The sequence below is a fragment of the Saccopteryx leptura genome, chromosome 3 (genome assembly GCF_036850995.1).
Source record: "Saccopteryx leptura isolate mSacLep1 chromosome 3, mSacLep1_pri_phased_curated, whole genome shotgun sequence".
In the NCBI taxonomy this organism is placed as follows: domain Eukaryota; kingdom Metazoa; phylum Chordata; class Mammalia; order Chiroptera; family Emballonuridae; genus Saccopteryx; species Saccopteryx leptura.
The window spans coordinates 67,760,023-67,781,727 of record NC_089505.1 but is presented as its reverse complement, the minus strand read 5'-3'; the positions used below and the strand labels follow the sequence as shown (position 1 = coordinate 67,781,727).

The window sequence follows — 21,705 nt, the reverse complement described above, 5'->3', positions numbered from 1 at the left end:
GCTCAGCGGTAGAGCGTCGGCCTAGCGTGCGGAATACCCGGGTTCGATTCCCGGCCAGGGCACACAGGAGAAGCGCCCATTTGCTTCTCCACCCCTCCGCCGCGCTTTCCTCTCTGTCTCTCTCTTCCCCTCCCGCAGCCAAGGCTCCATTGGAGCAAAAATGGCCCGGGCGCTGGGGTTGGCTCTGTGGCCTCTGCCTCAGGCGCTAGAGTGGCTCTGGTCGCAACATGGCGACGCCCAGGATGGGCAGAGCATCGCCCCATGGTGGGCGTGCCGGGTGGATCCCGGTCGGGCGCATGCGGGAGTCTGTCTGACTGTCTCTCCCTGTTTCCAGCTTCAGAAAAATGCAAAAAAAATAATAATAAAAAAATAAAATGTTTCCAACCAGTTACCCACCCAATCACAACCTTCAGGGACACTCTGGTGATCTTGCCAAGTTTTACCCACCACACCTGCCCTCTAAGAGTGCGCTGGGCCAGTGATGACCACAGTGGCCAAGAGCAGCTCTCTGGTGTGGAAGATTATGCTGAGCCTGCCAGGTGCCCAATCCTACAGGGGAGCCACTTCTTGACTTATGGGGAACTGAGTCCCAAAGGCAGCAGGACCTGCCAAAGCCACAGAGCTAGTCAGTGCAGGAGCTGGAATTTTAACCCTGCTCTTCTAAGGTGTTCACTATTTTCTAGTTAAGAAGTTTTAACAGTGCCTGGCACGTGGAGGAAAACTTCCAAAAAGATTCGCTGTTGGTGTTGGCTGGTTCTCATAGGCACGTGAAGTGCTTCCGCCTATCACCTTTACCTGGACTGTGAAATGCGGGAGTTCTGTGTAGATCTTCCCTCACCCTTCAGGCACCCAAATAACCCTGGGCTTTCTTCTGCCTCACCCTGTGACTAGGCATCGTGATCAGAGCGTGACAGTCCCTTAGGTTCATCTAATTGGGTGTTGAGGTCAAGAGGGTCTCGCTGGCTGGAGATGGAAACGTTTATTTTCCATCAATTTGTCCTAGACCCAAGCCTGTGTTTCCCTGCAGGGTAATCTCCACCCCGGTGGCAACAGCTGGCTGCTCTCTGCTTGTCTTCTTCCCCTTTCGGTGGCTGTGCACACAGTCGACTACTTTCCTCAATAACACTCAAGCTTCCAGAACACACTTGCCTGGTCCTTCTGTCTTCTGGCTCCCTGCCCAACCCTCACATGTGAGTCTTTCTCAGGGCACTGTAACTTGTCCTCACGTCTCCTCTTCCTTGCAGAGGTCGCAAAATGGCAGCCTAACAGCCTCATTGGACTCACCAGCAAGGTTTTGTTTGGTCCTCAGTGTTTTGTCTTTAATTTGAATGCCTTTAGGCGGGGCAAGCACTCTCCAAGTTCACCACAGTCCCCAGCATTCCCTATTGTCTTACACCCGTCCACTTCACACATTTCCATCACCTGCCTGGTCCATGAAGTCATCTGAGTTTTCAGAAACCCCTGCTACACATGCTGCCTGGGAAACCTCACCCACGGTCCCTTCCCTTTGTCAGCTACCACCAGTGTCTCCTACTCCATGTTTTGTGTGAGAATCACCTAGGAAGCTGTTCAAAGTCCCCAGTCTCCTCCCTCCCCTCCCTCCCCCAGACTTGACTCAACAATTCTAGGACAGGGATCGGAAACTCAAATGCCTACAGGAGCCAGGCGGGCCACATAAATGAGTGAACTAGCCAGGTATAAGAAAAGTCGACGGCCAGAAGTATAATCAAACTGCATCTTTACTGAACTATGGTGAATGCATGGAACATAATACAAACATGTTTGGTACTGGAGTGTATATTTCAAATTCAAAGTTGAAAAAATACAAATTGAAAAATAGATTTAATTATTAAAATTTTCTCTCTTGTAATTCTTTCGCTCCTCCAAGTTGAAATCGGAAGGCTGACAGCATCCCTTCCGCAGCTAGACTTCAGCGTCAGGCCCAGGCAGTGCGGTGGGACGGGCACTGGAGAACTCAACCTTGAATCCTGGGAGCAGTGTTAATAATTTGATTCGGTTTTATAACAGAAAATTTCTATTCACAAGCGTGGGAACCTCCCAACTCAAGAGATTCAGGACAATTACTGGAGAGTTGCAGGGCTGAGACTTTCCACACTGGGGAGCCAGCACCCTATTGCACTGTAGTTCAATAACCATTCTGTGTGGTCTGAATTCACATGACTGACATGTACCGACAAAGGCAAACTGGACAGCGATACTTCATCTTCACAGTCTGGATGCAGAGAGCCTTTGGGTCAATATGATCTGGGCCATGTCTTTCATTTCTGGAAACCAACTGCAGCAAAGGAAATGGAATCAGAACATTCCTTGCCAGTGGCTTCCCCATTTTCGCCAGGACTAGGCCAACACAATCATACATTCAAGTAGCTGTGAATATCCTTGCAGAGAAATGAGTGTTCAGAAGGGTCATAACCTTGACCCAAAGTCTTTAACTGACCCCCTCAGGGGAACCAAGGTGTGTGGCTTTTGCCTCATCTGAAATGAACCAAGTAGATAGACTTCAACAGTTCCGATTTCTTCACGTGACAACCAGGTCACAGAACTTGTGTGGAGTACAGTGGGTCAAGTTCACCGTCAGCCTGCCCGTAATTACAGTACATAGGTACATAAAGGATGCTCAGTACGTTCTACTTTCTCAGCACCAGGCAATTCCAGGTGATTGACACCATCACCTGACTTCTGTGTCCTTGCCAAACGTTGCCACCTTGGATTATACTGTCCTGACAAGTTCCCCTGTGACACAGATCTTTAGATTACCACAACTGTCTGTAGCTGTGCTTAGGATCTGACCTGTCTACGTAAAACATTCCATTCCTGTCAATACACACACAAAAATAAGTCCTTTCCCCGTGTAGGGCCTGTTTAGGCACCACGTCACAGACTTCTTCGGTCACATGAAAATCCTCAACGTCACAAATAAATAAAGCTAACTGGGTGGAAAGAGTTGATGAGCAAGGTTAGAAAAGGCCACAATTGATTTGACTTTCAAGCAACTGGACTTGTAAATCTTCTGACTTCTCAACACACCGTGCAATTCAAACAAATGCCTGTTAAGACTTAAATAACGGCTACACAGACGTGTTTCTGTCCAGGACACATCATTATGCTCATTTATGAACTCGCCGACTGGGGGAGGTTCTAATGCCCGGGTAATTCTTTTCACATCATTGTCAGACTGTGTGTGGCAGCCTTGTCATGTCTATTGTTGGCTTTCCAAACCCTACTGACATTTGAGGCCCTTTTTCAGTTCGTTCAGTATGGCATCTCGCGTCTGCTCTGTATACTGGTCGTAGCTCTTACTGTGCTTTGATTCATAATGACGTTTCAGGTTGTACTCTTTCAACACAGACATGATATTTTTGCATATTAAACACATAGGCATGTTCTTCACTTCCACAAAGAAATAGTCTCGCTCCCATTTTTTTCGAAACACGGGGCCCTCTCGTTCTCTCTTTGGTTGTGCCACTTTTGATAGAGACATGGGTACAAGAAAGATTTCACTTTCCTCTGCATGCTACCACAGGAACAACCACAGGGCGAGCCCAGTGACAAAGGTGGGGGAACAAGAGGGAGTGGTGGGGACTGTGGTGAACTAGAGAGCACATGCCCCATCAAAAAGGGCAGCTCTAGCCCATTGTTGTTAGGCATAAGGGCAGGCCCAGGGGTACCAGATCTTCTGACACATCAAGAGAAGTGAAGACTACAGTTTTTGTGGGTGTATTTTGTGTGTGTGTGTGTGTGTGTGTGTGTGTGTGTGTGTGTGAAAGAGAGAGAGAGAGAGAGAGAGAGAATTATCCTGATTTCTACAACTCATTAGAAAAAAATTGCAAGTATGCTAACACAGAAAAGGCCAAACAAAACTCATCTATAGAGTGGCCCATGGGCCACCACACTGCAACCTCTCTCCCGGGCCAGGCCTGGGAATCATGTTAACCAGTGTCCCAAACAATGCAGATGCTGGTGGTCCAGGTGTGGACCACGCTCTGAGCAGCACTAGTCTAGTCTACAGGGAGACCACCACATGCCACAGCCCCCTGCAGCCCCCCTGCACATCTGAAGCCGTCCTTCTCGCTTCTTGCCTTACCACATCCCAAAACCACTTCCTGCCAGATTGTCCATCTTGGAGACGCCCCCTGCCCTTCTGTCCAAAGCCTCGGAAAGTCAGCCTCTGATTAGGACCTGGGCCTCCCCCTTCTCCACGTGATCTTGTCCACTGCTATGACTTCAATCACCAAACATACACTGTCTCCTAAGGACACATCATGAGTTCCCAACACAGCAGCTGTTACTTGGACATACCTTGGAGCATCAGCACTCACTACTGGCTCCTTCTCCCAGCTCATAACTCAGGGGAGCCCCACCATTTACAAGCAGCGCTCAGGACAGGTCCTGGGGGCTGACCTCAACGTCCTCCACACCCTCAGCTTCCTTCATAGGGCACACCAGTCCCAGCCTCGCCCCTCCTGCCCCGCCCCAGCTTCTCCTCTGCGCTCTCCTTGCCTCAAAACCACCGCTTAAGCCTCCTCCCTGCTCATAGCATCATGTGGTTCTTGTGTCCCCAGGACAAACCACGTGCTGCTCAGTTTGGATCCTGAGTCCCGCCCAGCCTGGCACCTGCCCACCCCCAGGTCCCCCACCCCGTGCTCACACTCCAGAACCGCTGACCCACGTGCTACCCCAAACGCCCCACACTTTCTCCTGCCTCCGCATATTTGGTTCTGCTTCCTCCACACTGGATGGCCTTCCTGGCCTCACCAACTTTTCCTTTTCTTCCAACACTGCTGAGCCCAGCGGGCACAGAGGTCACTTCCAGGCCTCCTGGACCCCTTCTACCTCCATGAGAGCACATGGTCCCGTGAGCACTGCCTGCCTGCCTCCATGTCTCCCCGAGCCAGGCTGCACCAGACTGCCTGACTCACTGCTGAGGCCCAGGCTTCATCAGCCTGGCACCCTGGCGATGTCTGCTGAAGCAAGAGCAAGGACAGAGATGTCACCCCCGGTCTCTTCCTGCCCAGTCCTGGGGGATGTCAGTGACGGGAGCCGGGGCATGTGTTAAAAGGAACTTTATTGGGTGTCAGGGGTTCAGATGAGATCCATGAGGATGTCGTCCTCCATGACGCTGGGCTGCAGGCCCGGCTGGGGGACTGGGCCCCGGGGACCCCCGCTCAGCAGCATCTGACCTGGGGGGCAGTGGGGAACGGACTGCATCTCCCAGTAGTCCCTGGGGTCCTGGAGGGCCCTGGGACTGCTTTCTCCCTCCTCCTCTGGGAGTCCAAGGCACTACTTTGTCTAGGAAGCACTGGGGGTACCCATTAGAAGCACTTTCTGGCCCCATCTGGACAGAAGTATACTGTTTCCCCTAAGCCTTTGGGAGCCCGTACTCCAAAATACCTCTCTGGCCCTAAGACTACATTTCCCAGCAAACCCCAGAGAACAGGCAGGGAGGGGATGAGCTCTTGCTCCCTAGGTACTTAGTCCTCTGCCCCTCAGAGCTCCCCAAAAGCCAAGGAGGGGATCTACTCTACTTATGTCTTAGGAGTTTACTTCCCAGGAGCCCAGGGGCTGCTGGGATACTCAGTCCAGACCCCTGGCCTCCCCCAGACCTCCTTACCTGGCAGTGTAGCCCGTGGGGGAAGCTGTGCAGGCCAGGACTGGGCAGGGGGCGGGTGCAGGAGGGGGGGTCCCAACTGGGGCTGCCCCAGGCCTTGGTGTGGTGGGGGCAGCAGTGCAGGGGCCCCTGGTGGCTGGAGATGGTGGAGGGAAGCCTGTGGTGGGGGCACCCCAGTCTGGGGCTGGGGGAACAAAAGCAGCGGCTCAGAGGGCCCCAGGGAGGAGACCCCGCACCACCACGTAGCTTCCCGCACAGAAACTGCTCAGAGAACGTCTCAGCCCGTCATTTGTATAGGTTGTTTCTTCAAAAGGGTCTCAACAGAAGCCCATGGAAGACACAGAGAGGAGCTGGTGGGCCTGGAGCCTTTGGTAGGGCTCTACTCACACCCCTTGACTGAGCCAACCTCCCTCCTCCGAGATAAAAGGTCTAGCACTGTCAGCCTGGAACCCGTGTTCCCAACTGCCCCTAACCCAGATCTCACCGGCGGGGGGTTGAGGAGGAGGCTTCGCAGCTGTGGGTTGGCTCCAGGATTCTGGGGCCGAAGGAGAGGCCCAGGAGGGGGCGGGCCGGGAGCTGCTCCAGTAGGGCCTTGGGCAGGGCCTGGGGGGGCCTGGACAGCACTGGGAGGCTGGGGCTGCCCTGCAGCTGCAGAGGCCCCCACAGTGCCCTGAGGCTGGGGCTGCGGAGGGCGGAGCTGGAGCTGATGGGAAGAAACGGGGGTAAGGAACAGAGACACCAGAGCCCTCAGCCTCCACAGCCAGGTCAGAACAGTTGTGTCCTCTGGGGCCTCCCCACCCTGGCCCAGACCCTGCTGGCCTTGTTCTCACCATATTCTGCGAGGGCCTTGCCTGGTCCTCCAGAATGGGGCCCAGCCCAGGGGGGGCCTGCTGTGCCCCCATCTGTATGGAGAGAAAGGGAGCAGTCAGTGATTGGGTGTGGAGTGCATCTGAGAGGGACACTCCACATGTCGGGGAGCATCTGAGCCCTGAGGGGGAACTTGTAAGGGGCTGGGAACACTTCTTTGAAGAGGGGATCTGAGAAGTAAGCTTTACATTCCCAGGTCCCCAAGGGGGGATTACATGAGGACACTAAAAAGGGAGAGCAAGTTGGCAAGGAAATGTGGGGATGGGACTGAGCCTGGGTGGCCGTGTCCTGTGAGAGGAGTTAAGCGCCTGGCACTGGAACCCCGAGGGGCCCCTGAGGGTTTGTCCATGAGCTTTGGGGCCTGGGTGGGCAGTGCTAGGAGAGGATAGGACAGGGAAGGGGAGCTGCTTCACTCACCCCGCGCTGCTGCTCCAGCTTCTGCTGCTGCACCTGCTTGTGGTTGGTGATGACCTGTCGGATGCCATTGACAAAGCCGCTCTGGTCGTAGGGGATGAGGCCCATGAAGATCTTCTTCTTGGACGAGTATAGGAGCATGAGCACACGCACCTCACAGGGAGCCGTGTGGGGGAAGTGTACACAGCCCGCCTGGGGGAGAGAATCAGAAACAATCATGCCCTGAGGAGGTATCCCACCCCTCCTGGTTCTAGAACTTTCTAGAAGTCCCACAGTCAAGGATCACTATGGCTTCTGCTATGAAAGGCTAAAGAGATTGAAGCTTTGCCCGAGGCTGCTCCAGAACTAAGTGTCCACAGGGACGGTGTGAGGCTGCGGCGCTTGCTGAAAGCGGAAGGGAGCAGACAGAAAGCGCCCCAAACATATGGCTGGCACCTAGCTCCAACCCTGACCCTCCACCTCCACCCCCACCTCGCAGGGCTGCACTCCTAAGGGCTGCTGGGAGCGTTCACGGTTGAGGAGGGGCTTCAACACAGAAATGGCACCTGAAGCACATGATCAATGGCGATGGTGGATACATCTGACCCAGGGGATCCAAGAGACCGTTAAAGGGTGACCACACTCTTCCCAGACTCAGCCCCTGCCAGTGAGACCTGAGGACAGCAGTGCTAACATCACAGGCTGCTGTGACTGTGGGATGTGTCCAGACACATCAGGGATCTTGCCAGCAGCCAAATACCCACGAAGTGCCCAGAAAACATTAGCAAATGCGGGCGCTGAGGATGGCACCATGGCTTCCGCCTCAGGCACTCGAATGGCTCCAGCTGCAACGGAGCAACGCCCCAGATGGGCAGAGCATTGCCCCCTGGTAGGCGTGTCAGGTGGATCCTGGTCAGGCGCATGCAGGAGTCTATCTGACTGCCTCCCTGCTTCTAACTGAAAAAATACAAAAAATATATATACAAAAAAGAAAACATGCCCTGGCCGGTTGGCTCAGCGGTAGAGCGTCGGCCTAGCGTGCGGAGGACCCGGGTTCGATTCCCGGCCAGGGCACACAGGAGAAGCGCCCATTTGCTTCTCCACCCCTCCGCCGCGCTTTCCTCTCTGTCTCTCTCTTCCCCTCCCGCAGCCAAGGCTCCATTGGAGCAAAGATGGCCCGGGCGCTGGGGATGGCTCCTTGGCCTCTGCCCCAGGCGCTAAAGTGGCTCTGGTCGCAATATGGCGACGCCCAGGATGGGCAGAGCATCGCCCCCTGGTGGGCAGAGCGCCGCCCCATGGTGGGCGTGCCGGGTGGATCCCGGTCGGGCGCATGCGGGAGTCTGTCTGACTGTCTCTCCCTGTTTCCAGCTTCAGAAAAAAATAAATAAATAAATAAAAAAAAAATAAAAAAAAAAAGAAAACATTAGCAAATATGAAGTGAAGCCACAATACACAAACGCTCAGATCAAGGGCTCTTGAGGGAGAAGGGGCTGACGAGGCTGAGGTCCCACGTCTGGGGCCTTGGCCAAGCGAGGTTACTTCTCTGAGTGTTGGTTCCTCATCTGAGGCAGACCCTGCTAGAGGCCCACCCAAGATCTACCTGCCCCTCTCCCCTGTGTAGAGAACCCCAATTCTGCTTGGGGGAGCAACGTGTCCAGGCCCCGTGCCCTGGATCTGGCCCAGAAGATGCTTGGGGGTGTGGAGATATGTCTGTTTTCCTGAAGAGATGGAAATACAAGATGAACGGATGCCATAATTCCTTCTTGGCTTCCTGCATCTAGTCACACAAGATTCCTGGAGCTTCAAGAGCCCTCTTGTTGAGAGAAGCCAACAGAATCTTGGCCCACATGTCACAGAGCTACACAACTAACCCCAATAGCTGCCTACCACTGGACATCCTGTTATGAGTCAAAAATAAATGCCTGTGCCTGACCAGGTGGTGGCGCAGTGGATAGAGCGTCGGACTGGGATGCTGAGGACCCAGGTTTGAGACCCTGAGGTCGCCAGCTTGAGTACGGGCTCATCTGGTGGCTTGAGCAAAAGCTCACCAGCTTGGACCCAAGGTCGCTGGCTCGAGCAAGGGGTTACTCGGTCTGCTGAAGGCCTGCGGTCAAGGCACATATGAGAAAGCAATCAATGTGGTGTCGCAACAAAAAACTGATGATTGATGCTTCTCATCTCTCTCCATTCCTGTCTGTCTGTCCCTATCTATCCCTCTCTCTGACTCTCTCTCTCTGTCCCTGTAAAAAAAACCAAAAACAAACAAACAAAAAAAACATGAAGTGCCAACACCCGGCACCTGTGAATGTGCAGGCACTGTGTAAATCTAATGAGTTAAGATGAAGTCATCAAAGTGGCCCGAGTCCAAGAACTGGTGTCCTTAAAAGAAAACCAACACACAAACAGGGAGGAGCACGCCCTGTGAGGGCCCAGGCACAGAGGGAGGATGGCCATGGAAAGATGAAGGCAGAGACTGGAGTTCTGCTGTCTAAAGTCAACAATGCCGGGGCTACCCACGGCAAGAGGCCAGGAGGGGTCCTCCCCTGGGGCCTTCAGAGAACGTGGCTCTGCTAACACCCCGATTTCAGACTGTTAGCTTCCAGAAATGTGAGAAAGTAAGTTTCTGTTCTCAGCCCCAGAAAACCAATATACCCAGTAAACCTGTCAGAGCCAACTTCTTCCCAATTGCTCCTGTCACATCCTGTCACACTTAACACAGGATGGACTTCCATCTGATGCATATTATAATTACAAAACAGGCTAAGGCTGTGGAAGAGAGCTGAGGAGCCCAAGCTCACAAAGCCCACCCAACCATCAAAAACAGTTCCTTTGGGCCCAAGAGGTCAGAGGAGTCAACTCCCTGGGGCCAGCCCAGCCCAGGACTCACAAAGCCGTTGCCCATGATGCGGTAGAGGCCTTTGAGGGACTCCAGGTCCTTGTTGGTGAAATGGAACTGGACCATCCTTGAGTTCCGGAACAAAGGACCCAGGGTTGTCTGGGAAGATGGAGAGGTCAGTCAGTGTGCTGAGTGGGGAAGGAGGAGGGGAGAACAGAGGTGGGTAGGGCAGGGAAGGGAAGAAGGGAGAACAGGTGGGCGGGGCAGGGAAGGAAAGAGGGAAGAGAGACCCAGCAGAGGCTGGGGCCCCTCCTGCCTGCCACTCACCAGCAGCTGCTGGGGGATGAGCTGCATGATCAGCTTCTGAGGCCACTGCTCTGTTTTCCTGGGGGCGATGCCAAGAGAGGTATCAGGAGGATGTAAATCCCAGCCCGCCCAGTCCCTGACAGTCACCTACAGGTTCTCGCCATGATTCACATAGACCTGGCAAGGCAGTGACCGCGTCAGCTTGGTGTTGGCATCCACCGAGGCAGGTTTGGGCTTCTGAGAGGGAAAGAATGGCACATCACAGTAAGAAGGGCCCCGAGAGCCTCAAAGCTCTGGATCTCCTCCAATTTAAGTCCCAAGAGCCCCTCCTCCATACTATCAATCCCATAATCCTCTAGCCTTCTACAAATGTTGAGCTCTCCTCTTGTCCCCAAATCACACAACCCTTTGTCTCCTAGATGATACAATCCCCTGGGCCCGGCTGGAACCTGAATCTGAGAATTCTCGGTTTTTCACTTGCAATACAAGTCTCACTACCTCTTTAGTCTCAGTCTGGGCTACCAATCCCATGTTTCCTGGGGACTATCTCAGACCACAGGTCCATGACCCTGTGCGGCCCCAGTGTCACCCTGCACCCCACCAGGTCCAGACCTATGAGATCCAGCTGCCCAATGGCTGCTCAAGCCAACTCACCTCCTGCCACTCAAGGACCCCACTCCAGGCCAAGAGTTTGTTGGAGACTGACTGCTGCCCACCAAGGGCCGTGGCCCCTAGCTGAGCAGGGGAAGGACCACTCACCCCGCCTTGGGCCACTGGGCCTGCCTGCCAGAGGGAAAGAAAGAAAGCAACAGAGCAGGTCAGACCGTCTCCTGGGTGACCCTGACAGGGCAGATCAGCAAGAATGGGACAAAGGCCTCTTCCTCTACACACCCACGGCCAGAAAACCATGTGGCTGTCCCTGGGATAGAAACGCTCTGATCCAGGAGGATTCCAGGACTCCCAGGACAGGAACCCATGGAGTCCTCAGAACAGTCTTCACCCACCAGGAACCACAAGCCCCACGACTCCATTCCCAGACCACTAATCTCAGTGTTGTCTATATAGCCCCCAAGGACCCAGAACCATAAGACCCACTCCCTTGGGCCCCCTTCAGATAGGCACACTGCTTGTCTTTGGCACACTGTGCCAGTCCAAGGCAGTCAGGGGGGAGGAGAGGAGCAGTGAGCAGGAGGCATGCAGGCACCTACCATAGATGATGCCCCAGGCTGTGCAGTGGGGGCCAGGCCCTGACCAGGAGCCACTGTGGAGACCAGGCTGGTCTGGGAAGCAGGGGATGGCTTGGGGGCACCAGGGGGGCCTTGGGACAGTGGAGGGGCCTGGGCCTGGCTGAAGGGGGGACCCACTCCTGGAGCCGCTTGCTGGAGAGGGTTGATAGGTGAGACTGTGAGAGAAACCAAGGGAAGAGGTGGGCCAAGTGTGCATGGAGAGAGGCCTTGTGGCCATCTTCCCAGCTCATATCCTCGCCCGGGGACTCACAGCGAGGGCCCAGCCCAGCCTTCTGGTTCTTGGCGGCCTCCACTGCATTCTGGGCAGCGACTTGAGCTGCGCTCAGGTTCCCAGGGACCTGGGGACAGAGTTGTGAGGACTGATGAGGACCATGCACCGCACTCCTGGAGTCACACGGAGCCACACCACCTACACCCCCACAAGGCACAGGCACCCTGACTCTACTATCGCGGGAGCTTGTGACTCCCATCGCCCCACAGGGACATGATTTCTCAGCCCCAAGAGTCCCACTCTTCTTATGTTTCAAGGGAGACTCCTTCACTCTACAAGCCCCAACCTAAAACTAGGTCTCTCCCAAGGGGCCAGGGCTCCCACAAGGCCCCAGAAGCACACCCCTTCCTGGTGATGTCCATACCTGGTACTGCTGGGGGACAGGGGGCAGAGGCTGCTGGGGGGCTGCTGAGAGTGCAGAGCCCGAGGGGGGGGCTGGAGGCAGGGGGACGGGCTGCTTTGGCTGAAGGGGGCCTGGGGCTGAACCACCCCCGACTGACAGCCAAGGATGGACGATCGGATGGGCGATCGAGACCCGTGAGAAGGGATTTGAGAGGGAAAGAAAATCCAAGTCAGAGGAAGTTGGCTGGTAAGGACATCCTCACCCCCCTCAGCACCTGGCCTCACCCGGCAGCACGAGCCCCCGCACCAGCACCATGTGCCGTGGGTCCTGGCTCACATCTGCTGGTGGCTGCAGTGGCTCCAGCATGGCCGGGGGGGCTGCCTTTTCAAACAGAAGCCGTAGGGCAGGTAGCTTCCGAGGAGACACGATGGAGAAGTGGATCCCTCGCTGCAGGAGGGCACAAGCGGTCAGGACCCGCCACAGGGCCCATCCCAAGGCCACCACACACCAGCTGAGCGACCAGATGACAAGGGCCCTAAAACCTAATTCCCCTTTGGGACAGGGGACCAAGTTGCCTGTACTAGCTGCCCCAGGGGGTTCTGGATTCTAGTTCTTCCAACAGGCATAAGCAGAGCTGGCCACAGAGTCTTAGACCATTCCATTCTCCAGATGTCCAGCCCCAGCCCCCCCAACTCCCTCAGACCCAGGAGTCCAGCCCACGGCCCCTCCTCCCTCAGACCCAGGAGTCCTCACCTCCCCGATCTTCTGCACAAGGCTCTCCGTTGTGCACCCAGAGTACGTGGTGCTCTCAACAGCGGGCAGCAGGTATGGGGGCGAGTTACAAATAAGGAGGCAGACGCGGTGTGTCTGGCCGCTGCCAGGAACAAGGGAAGATGTGGAGCAAGTGGCAACAACGCCCCCCAAAAAGACCCAGACCGAGCACAGCAGAGGTGCAAGTACTCTGCCCCATAGGAAGTCAGGAAGAAAGGCTCCATTTTATAGCTGAGAACACTGAGGCTATGAGGTTCCTGACTCACTCTAAGTGGCCTAGCAGGCAGGCGAGATAGGAGCCAGACCCCTCCTCCTGATGAGGATACTGAGACTAGGCACCAGCCAGGGGACTACTCCCGATTCCCAGCCCCGACTCCCCAATGTGAAGCAGGGGGTGGAGTCCTGAAACAGGAAAAAAGGGTACTGAGCCAAGTGGACAGAGACCAGCTCAGGACATGAACCCCAAACGCTGGTCACACTCACATCTGCTCTCGCATTTTCTTGAAGTCATCGAACAGCTGCAGGGCCGTGCTGAGGCCTTCTGCAATGAGGCTACAGCTCTCGCCACCTCCGCCCATGAACCTGCAAGAGGCCAGACTGTCAGTCCTGGGGGGTCCCTACAGCACCCAGGGCTGCCACCTCCCAGCACCCAGGCTGCACTTATAGAGCCTGCCCTCGTGCCATCCCCTACCCTGCAATGGAATGTGTGTACTGGGACAATGGGGGCACTGTCAAGTTCCCTGCCCTATCCCCAGTGCAGGTACAGTTCCAGGCCCAGAGAACAAGGGGACATTTGCATCTCCTGCAAAGGAATCGCTGTGGTAAGTGGCCCTGCCAGAGGATGGAACAGGGAAAGGGCCTGGGACACTGTACTGTGTCCTGTGTCAATCCCTGTGCATGTCTGCTTTCAGGACCATCTTCCCACCTATAAAGCCAGCCCTGGCCTCAACTTCCCAGCCTGGTACAAAGACCTCTCCTCCCAGTGTTATGGGCTAAACTGTGTCCCCAAGAAAAGACATGTTGAAGTCTTAACCCCCAGTACCTCAGAATGTGGCCTTATTTGGAAATAGGGCCTGTACAGATGTGATCAGGCTATGAGGGCATTCAGATGGGTCCTCCTCCAGTATGAGCATATCCTTATATTAAGGATGACTTGGGACACAGAGATGGATATCCTCAGAGCAAAAGACAATATTGAAACACAGGGAAAACACTATGTGGAGACTGTAGAGTGACGATGCCACCAAGCATGGAATGTCTGGGGTGACCAGAAATTTGAAGAGGCAGAAAGGGTCTACTCTACAGGTTCCAGAAGGCACCAGGCCCTGCCTGCCCCTGATCTTGGACTCCTGCATCCTGCCCTGTGACACATTCCTGCTGTTCTGGGCCACCCAGTTTTTAACATTTTGTTGCAGCAGCCCTCAGGGAGGGAGACCAATTGGTCTGAGCCACCATTAGGAAGCAGGCTCTCTAAAACCCTGTTGGATAGAACATGCCAACAGCCTGGCTGAGGGTCACCCGGCCCAGTTCTCCCTGAGTTCTTCCCAGCTGCAGGCTTTGGCCCTTGGCTCCCTATCCACCCTGTCAGCTCAGTCACCACCTCCTTTCCCTTCAGGGCACTCAGCCCACCCACTGCTCCTCACCACCCCCAGCCCTCCACTTTCTCATCATAAGATCATTTTACACAGGAATTTTACTACCACCTAGTTGGGAGAGACCCTAGTGAATGAACCCACCCTGGATCCATCTTAATGCCAGCTTGCTGTTCTGAGGGTTTACTGGGCGTTTCTGAGACTTGAGCTAAAGGTGCCCTGGCGGGAGCAATTCCATCATGCATACCAGATTTTCTTTTAGGTGATGAAAACACTAGAACTACACAGAGGCAGTGGTTCCACAAAATTGTGAATGTAGCCTGACCAGGCAGTGGCGCAGTGGATAGAGCGCTGGACTGGGATGCCTAGGACCCAGGTTGAAGACCCCGAGGTCGCCAGCTGGAGCGCGGGCTCATCTGGTTTGAGCAAAAGCTCACCAACTTGGACCCAAGGTCGCTGGCTCGAGCAAGGGGTTACTTGGTCTGCTGAAGGCCCGCGGTCAAGGCACATATGAGAAAGCAATCAATGAACAACGAAGGTGTCACAATGCGCAACGAAAAACTAACGATTGATGCTTCTCATCTCTCCGTTCCTGTCTGTCTGTCCCTGTCTATCCCTCTCTCTGACTCTCTGTCTCTGTAAAAAAAAAAAAAAAAAAAAAATTGTGGATGTACTTAAACTTCACTGAATTCTTCACTTTAAAAGGATTACTTTTGTTATATTAATTTCACCTCAATTAAAAAAATGTTTCTTCCTCTTTTCCAGTTGAGAGGAAGGGAGATAGAGAGACAGACTCCTGTATGCACCCCGACTGGGATCCACCCTGTAACCAAACTGGGGCTGATGCTCACAATTGAGCTCTTTTTAGCGCCTGAGGTGGGGGCTCCATGAGCCATCCTTAGCACCTGGGGCCAATGCACTTGAACCAATCAAGCCACGGCTGCAGGAGAGGAAAGGAGAGACTGAGAGAGAGGGAGAGAGAAGGGGGATAGAGGGGTGGAGAAGCAGATGGTTGCTTCTCCTGTGCCCTGACCAGGAATTGAATCCAAAACATCCACACAATGGGCTGACGCTCTATACCACTGAGCCAACCTGACATGCTAAGGCCAATAAATTAAAAATTAAAAAGGTAATTAATGAGGGGAAATATGATCAACCGACCACTTTGAGATCCCAAAACTTGTTCTTTACTGAACACTGCGCATAAACCATCTGTTACCAGCTCAGAAAGAGATACATAACAACTATTCTGTCCAAGAAATGAGAACAACTTGAAAATGGTGAGCAAGGGAAAAAATATAGTCAGTTGCAAAATTTGTTTTAAATATCATAAACTTTATGATACACCTTATTTCCAAATAAACCCCTTGATACTACACAGAGTAAAATAAAATGAACTGCAAGTGCTCTGGGTGCTCTGACCCCTACCACTTCCTGGTCCTCTCACTGGCCTCCTTTGTCCAGCCAGATGTCATACCCTAGAATCTTCATTGTGTACTTTTACCAGCTAATAGGTCCCTGGAGGCCCCAGAGGTACTGGTCCAATGAAGAAATGTGATCAGCAGCCAGCTCTGACTGAGGGCTCTGTGTGCCAAGTTCCCCATCTGCCTGTCACCCCAGCTCCAAGACAGCCATGATCTTACCTGTCTCATGACCCCTGACTCCTAGGTGCCTAGGACAGCTTGCTCTACTAATGTCTGTTGAATGAATGAATGAATGAATGAACAAAAGGATGGTCATAAAGCCATGGGGAAGACTCACAGGGCTCTTTTTCTTTCTGTCCTATTCTTTCTGATCTGAGTCACTAGCTGTAGGGGGGGTGGGGGGGAGACTGCCTCTTTTGTAAGACAGGAAATATAATTTCAGAAATGAATCTTCCCAAAGCAAGGCTGTTTCAAAAGTCACACTGCATGCTTTGTTTCTTAAGTTCCAGACATTCCTGGAAAAGATGAGATTTCTCCAAGTGTGAACAAAAGTGGCTGATTCTCTGTGACCTCTGTTACAGACCTGCCTGGATCGTTACAGAAAGTCAATTTAGATCATTACATAGGACTTGATAAAAACACTGGCCTCTGAATGTAAAATGTTTATCAGCCCATTGGGAGGATTCCACAGAAGGCATACAGAACACAAAGCTTTTTCAGCTACTTATTCTGAGATAGAGCAAGAAAAAAAAATACAGTGTATTCTAAATTGATTAAGGCAGAGAAGAGATATGCAATGAAGGTATTCAGAAAGCTAATGTATTCCCTCTTAGCTTCCTAATGCCCTTGAAATTTTAAAATAAGGGGATCCGCCTGCTTTTCCCAATACTTATACACTCACCCCAAGATTTGGTTTCTTGGTGGTTATCTTTCCTATAGCTTTCTCTCATTCATTTACTCAGCCAAGGTTTCCTGAGGCCTCTTGGGGGCCAGGCCCCAGCTGGAAGCAAACACCCAGGGTCCTGGACATTCACAGTCCAAAGGTGTGGGGCTGTGACAGGGAACACCTAGGAGTGATGGGGGTGGAGGAGGGAGCAACTGTCTCCTTGCCAGAATCAGAGAAGGGGCATTTAAGATGGGTCTTGAGGCTTACACAGAAGTTTACCAGGGAGAATCAGAGTATGAAGTACATTCTAGGCATTCACTCACTTGTTCAACAAAGTTTTCCTCAGCCTCCTCTGGGCCAGGCCTCATACACTGGGTGACAGGGATTGAGGGACATCAGACACAGGCTCAGGCCCCAAGGAACCCTCATTTACCACTATTCAAGTCTTATCTACTATAATCTATCTCAGCTGTTCTCAACTGGGGTTGATTTTGCCCCTTAACAGACATTCAACAATGCCTGGAGACATTTTTGTTTGTCACAATTTAGGAGAGAAGTGGCTACTGACAGCTGATGGGTAGAGACCAAAGAAGCTACTGAACAACACAAAGGACAGCACCCAGAACAAAGAATTATCTGTCCCAACAGTGCCGAGACTGAGGAACCCTGCTCTACTCTGATTCTAAGGACCATGAGGGGGAAACTTGGGTGTCACCTTTCCACTGAACCTTCAGTATCCAGTCCAATACACATAGCCTGGAACAAAGCAGGGACTCAAAAACGTTTGCTGAACAAATGTACAAAGGTAATGGCTATCATGAAAGGGTGCTATTTAATGAGCTCTGACCACAGACCAGACGTAAGCTTAACAAAGAATGGCCTGACCTGTGGTGGCACAGTGGATAAAGCGTCGACCTGGAATTCTGAGGTTGCCGGTTCAAAACCCTGGTTTCCCTGGTCAAGGCACATATGGGAGTTGATGCTTCCTGCTCCTCCCCCCTTTCTCTCTCTCTCTCTCTCCTCTCTAAAATGAATAAATAAAATCTAAAAAAAAAACACAAAAAACAAACAAACAAAAAAAACAAAACAAAGAATGAAGACTAGTTCCTGTGATCCTCCCAAGAGTCCTAGGATATGGGACATCTATTTGCAAACCAAGAAACTGAGGCATGAAATAATAGCAAACACTGAATAAATGCCAGGAACTGTTTTAAATCATCAACTCATTTAATTCTCAATGTATCCTACCCTGGCTGATTAGCTCAGTTGATTCGTGTTGTCTCGATACACCAAGGTTGTGGGTTCACTCCCCAGTCAGGGCACATACAAGAATCAACCAATGAATGCATAAATAAGTGGAACAACAAATCAGTTGTTTTTTTCCTCTCTCTCCCTTGCTCTCTAAAATCAATAAATAAATTAAAAAAAAATATTAAAGTGTTTAAGAAAAATTCCCAATGTATCCCTATGAGGTCCTGGTAGTCAGGCCCCTAATGAGTCCCCCTATAAGGTTATCCATACCCCTGGTACTCACACCCCCTCAAACACTGAACACGATTGACTTGTGTACCAAACAGAATGTGGCAGAAGTGATGATACCTGACTTCCAAGACTTGATCTAAAAAGCCTGTGGCCTGAGGACAGCTCCATGGCCACCGCCTCAGGCGCTAGAATGGCTGCAGTGGCAACAGAGCAACACCCCAGATGGGCAGAGCATCGCCCTCTGGTGGACATGCCAGGTGGATCCCGGTAGGGCACATGCAGGAGTCTGTCTGACTGCCTCCCCACTTCTAACTTCAGAAAAATAAAAAATTAAAATAAATTAAAATAAAAGCTGGTAGCTTCCTTTCTCTTTGGACTTTCTGTTGGATTGCTGAGTTTGAGGAAAGCCAGCTGCCACGCTGAGCAGGCACTCAGGCAACCCCACAGGGAGCCCTTGTGGCGAACAGCTAGCAGTGCACGGACTCCTCCAGCCAACAGCCATAACATGTGCCACCCTGGAAACGGAGCCTTTGAAGACCCAATCAAACCGCTGGATGACTGCAGCTGGGCTCACTGTGACTGCCGGAATGGTTCAGCTAAGCTATGCCTTAATTCCTTACACAAACTGCGTGAGATAATAAACGTTTGGGCCTGACCAGGTGGTGGCGCAGTGGATAAAGCGTCGGACTGGGATGCGGAGGACCCAGGTTCAAGACTCTGAGGTCACCAGCTTGAGCACAGGCTCATCTGGTTTGAGCAAAAAGCTCACCAGCTTGGACCCCGAGGTCGCTGGCTCGAGCAAGGGGTTACTCGGTCTGCTGAAGGCCCACGGTCAAGGCACATATGATGAGAAAGCAATCAATGAACAACTAAGGTGCCACAACGAAAAACTAATGATTGATGCTTCTTATCTCTCTCCGTTCCTGTCTGTCTGTCCCAATCTATCCCTCTCTCTGACTCTCTCTCTGTCTCTGTAAAAAAATAAAAGAAAATTAAATAAAAAATAAATAAATAAATAAACGTTTGGTTTTTTTAAGCCACAATGTTGTAAGGGTTATCTCTTATACAACAGTGGATAAATAATACAATAAACAACTAATACAAACACAGATGAGCCTGGCCTGTGGTGGCGCAGTAGATAAAGCATCGACCTGGAGTACTGAGGTCGCCAGTTAGAAACCCCAGGCTTGCCCAGTCAAGGCACATATGGGGGTTGATACTTCCTGCTCCAACACTCCTTTTCTCTTTCTCTCTCTCTCCTCTCTAAAATGAATACACAAAATCTTTTTTTTTTTTTTACAGAGACAGAGTCAGAGAGAGGGATAGATAGGGACGGAGAGAGATGAGAAGCATCAATCATCAGTTTTTCGTTGCGACACCTTAGTTGTTCATTGATTGCTTTCTCATATGTGCCTTGACCGTGGGCCTTCAGCAGACTGAGTAACCCCTTGCTCAAGCCAGTGAACTTGGGTCCAAGCTGGTGAGCTTTGCTCAAACCAGATGAGCCTGTGCTCAAGTTGGTGACCTCAGGGTCTCGAACCTGGGTCCTCCGCATCCCAGTCCGACGCTCTATCCACTGCGCCACCCCGCCTGGTCAGGCTACACAAAATCTTTTAAAAATACAGATACTCCTCAACTTGTGTCCAAATAAATCTAATGTAAGTTAAAAATATCACAAGCTGAAAATGCATTTAACCCACAGAATGGTAAAGCATTGCCTACTGTTTTTTATTGAATGCGTACGGCTTTAGCACCATCATAAAGTTGAAAAATCTTGACTCAGGTACCATCTGCACTATTAACACCTGTCTTTTAGAGATGTACAGAGGGGAAAGGGACTCCTAGTCGAGGACTTCTGCTTTGGTACTACTGTGATTTGGGCCCAGGCTGTGTGCACCTGTAAGAGCCTGCAATGTGAACTAACAAAATTCCACCCAAAGCACAGAGAGATCTACCCTGGCCTATTACCCACCTACCCCCGCACGCAGGCTTCAATGGAGATGAGAAACTGTTAACAGAAAGTGGAAAATCACTCATGGAATGGCATACCAAGTGGGTACTGGAGCTCAAGACCTCTTTTTTTTTTTAATTCGTTTAGAAGTGGGGCAGGGGAGGGGGAGAGCAGGAAGTATCAACTCCCATTTGTACCTTGACCAGGATTTCAAACCAGCGACCTCAGTGTTCCAGGTGGATGTTTTATCTACTCCACCACCACAGGTCAGACCTGGAGCTCAAGACCTCTTAGACTGAGGAGTTTTTCCTACTTCCAAACCCAATGGTAAAACTGCTGAACACACACAACCCCCCCCCCACACACACACACACACACACACAGACTTGACTAATGCACAAAAACACAATCCCCCTCGGCCCTGGCCAGGTGGCTCAGTAAATAAAGTGTTGTCCCAGCATGCCAGAGGTCACATATTGGAACCGTGGTCAGGGCATGTACAAGAAGCAATCAACGACTGCACAACTAAGTGGAACAACTAAGAGGAAGAAGGAGTTGATGCTTCTCTGTCTCTCTCTTATTCCCCCCTCCCTCTCTCTCTCTCTCTCAAAACAATAGAAAACAAAGAAAACAACACAATCCCCCTCAGCCCTTTCAGCCACCCAGTGTGACCCCAGTCACTATCCATTCACGGTCCCTCACAGGGCCCCCCACCCCACCCCACCCCAAACCGAGAAAAAAGCTCACTTGATGCCATCGAGCCATGTGACAAACTCATAGGCACTGCTGGTGGGAGCGTGACACTGTACGTAGGACTCAGGAGCGCAGTCCACCGTGTTGAACACCACGAGGCTGTACTGGGTTCCCCCATACTGGAAGGGGAGGGAAGAGGAACTTCTCATCCGAAATTTCAGAGAACGAGCAATGGCTCCCACCCCGCTCCCTCCTCCTTCGGACCCGGGAGTCCAGGCCCCCGGCCCCCAGCCCCGCCTCTCTTGGACCCAAGAGTCCCAAGACTCACGTCTCCCCCGAAGTCCGTCTCGGCAGGAGGACCACCATTAAAATACCTGTGAGGGTTGGAGATGAAAAGTCGAGGTCAGGCAAGAGGCTGTGGAAAAGTACAGTCGAAAGGCGGGACTGGAGCCGCGCAAATGACACTTACTCGATAGCCGGGAGCAGGTAGTGCTTGCGGAGCCCCTCGAAGTATGGCCCAAGGTTGGCCGTGCCCTCAATCACAAACACCACGTCAGCCACCAGACCCCCGGCGCGGGCCGGGCCCTCGGAACCGGGAACCATGTCCCACAAGTGAGACGCCACCGCCGCCACAGGCTCCGCGGGAGGAACGGAAGTGCGCCTGCGCCTGCACCGCGCCTGCGCGCCTGCGCCGGAGGGCTTTGCTCCACTGTCGACGCGTTCCGGCCATGTTAGAGCGGGGCACCGGGCGCGGGTTGGTTCTATCACCGTCCTCGTTCCCACCCACCGCGTGCAAAACTCAGAAAGGGTAACGGGAACGCCTTTGGGGCCAGATGTGAAAAAATGAATTATTGGCAGGACTGTTGAGAGCGAAATATATTGAAAGCAGCACCACTGCCGTCATCTTTGAGCTGGGCGCCTGTTCCGACTCTGGTGTCAAGGGGGAGGGTCAGGAGACCTAGTTGCTATGCAACGCACACGCTGCCCTTTTTTTCCTTACAATTTTTTTTTTTT

General features: G+C 52.4%; 1 protein-coding gene across 5 annotated transcripts; it reads right to left on the bottom strand.

Moving 5' to 3' along the window:
- Positions 1 to 1,721: 1,721 nt before the first annotated feature.
- On the bottom strand, positions 1,722 to 21,329 carry MED25 (mediator complex subunit 25). Of its 5 annotated transcripts, none has more exons than XM_066374036.1 (18): positions 21,161 to 21,329; positions 21,020 to 21,065; positions 20,746 to 20,870; positions 13,147 to 13,245; positions 12,646 to 12,766; positions 12,177 to 12,339; positions 11,914 to 12,044; positions 11,529 to 11,616; positions 11,240 to 11,433; positions 10,686 to 10,814; positions 10,183 to 10,268; positions 10,053 to 10,110; positions 9,777 to 9,884; positions 6,914 to 7,102; positions 6,460 to 6,531; positions 6,114 to 6,332; positions 5,633 to 5,813; positions 1,722 to 3,486 (listed from the first exon to the last, which is right to left on the bottom strand). In XM_066374036.1, the coding sequence occupies exons 1-18, from the start codon at positions 21,292 to 21,294 to the stop codon at positions 3,242 to 3,244; spliced, it is 2,388 nt and encodes a 795-aa protein (XP_066230133.1). In that variant the 5' UTR covers positions 21,295 to 21,329; the 3' UTR covers positions 1,722 to 3,241. The 5 variants fall into 5 exon arrangements, with proteins under 5 accessions (XP_066230133.1, XP_066230134.1, XP_066230136.1 ...); XM_066374037.1 differs by having other exon boundaries at positions 1,722 to 3,357; XM_066374039.1 differs by having other exon boundaries at positions 1,722 to 2,754.
- Positions 21,330 to 21,705: the final 376 nt, after the last annotated feature.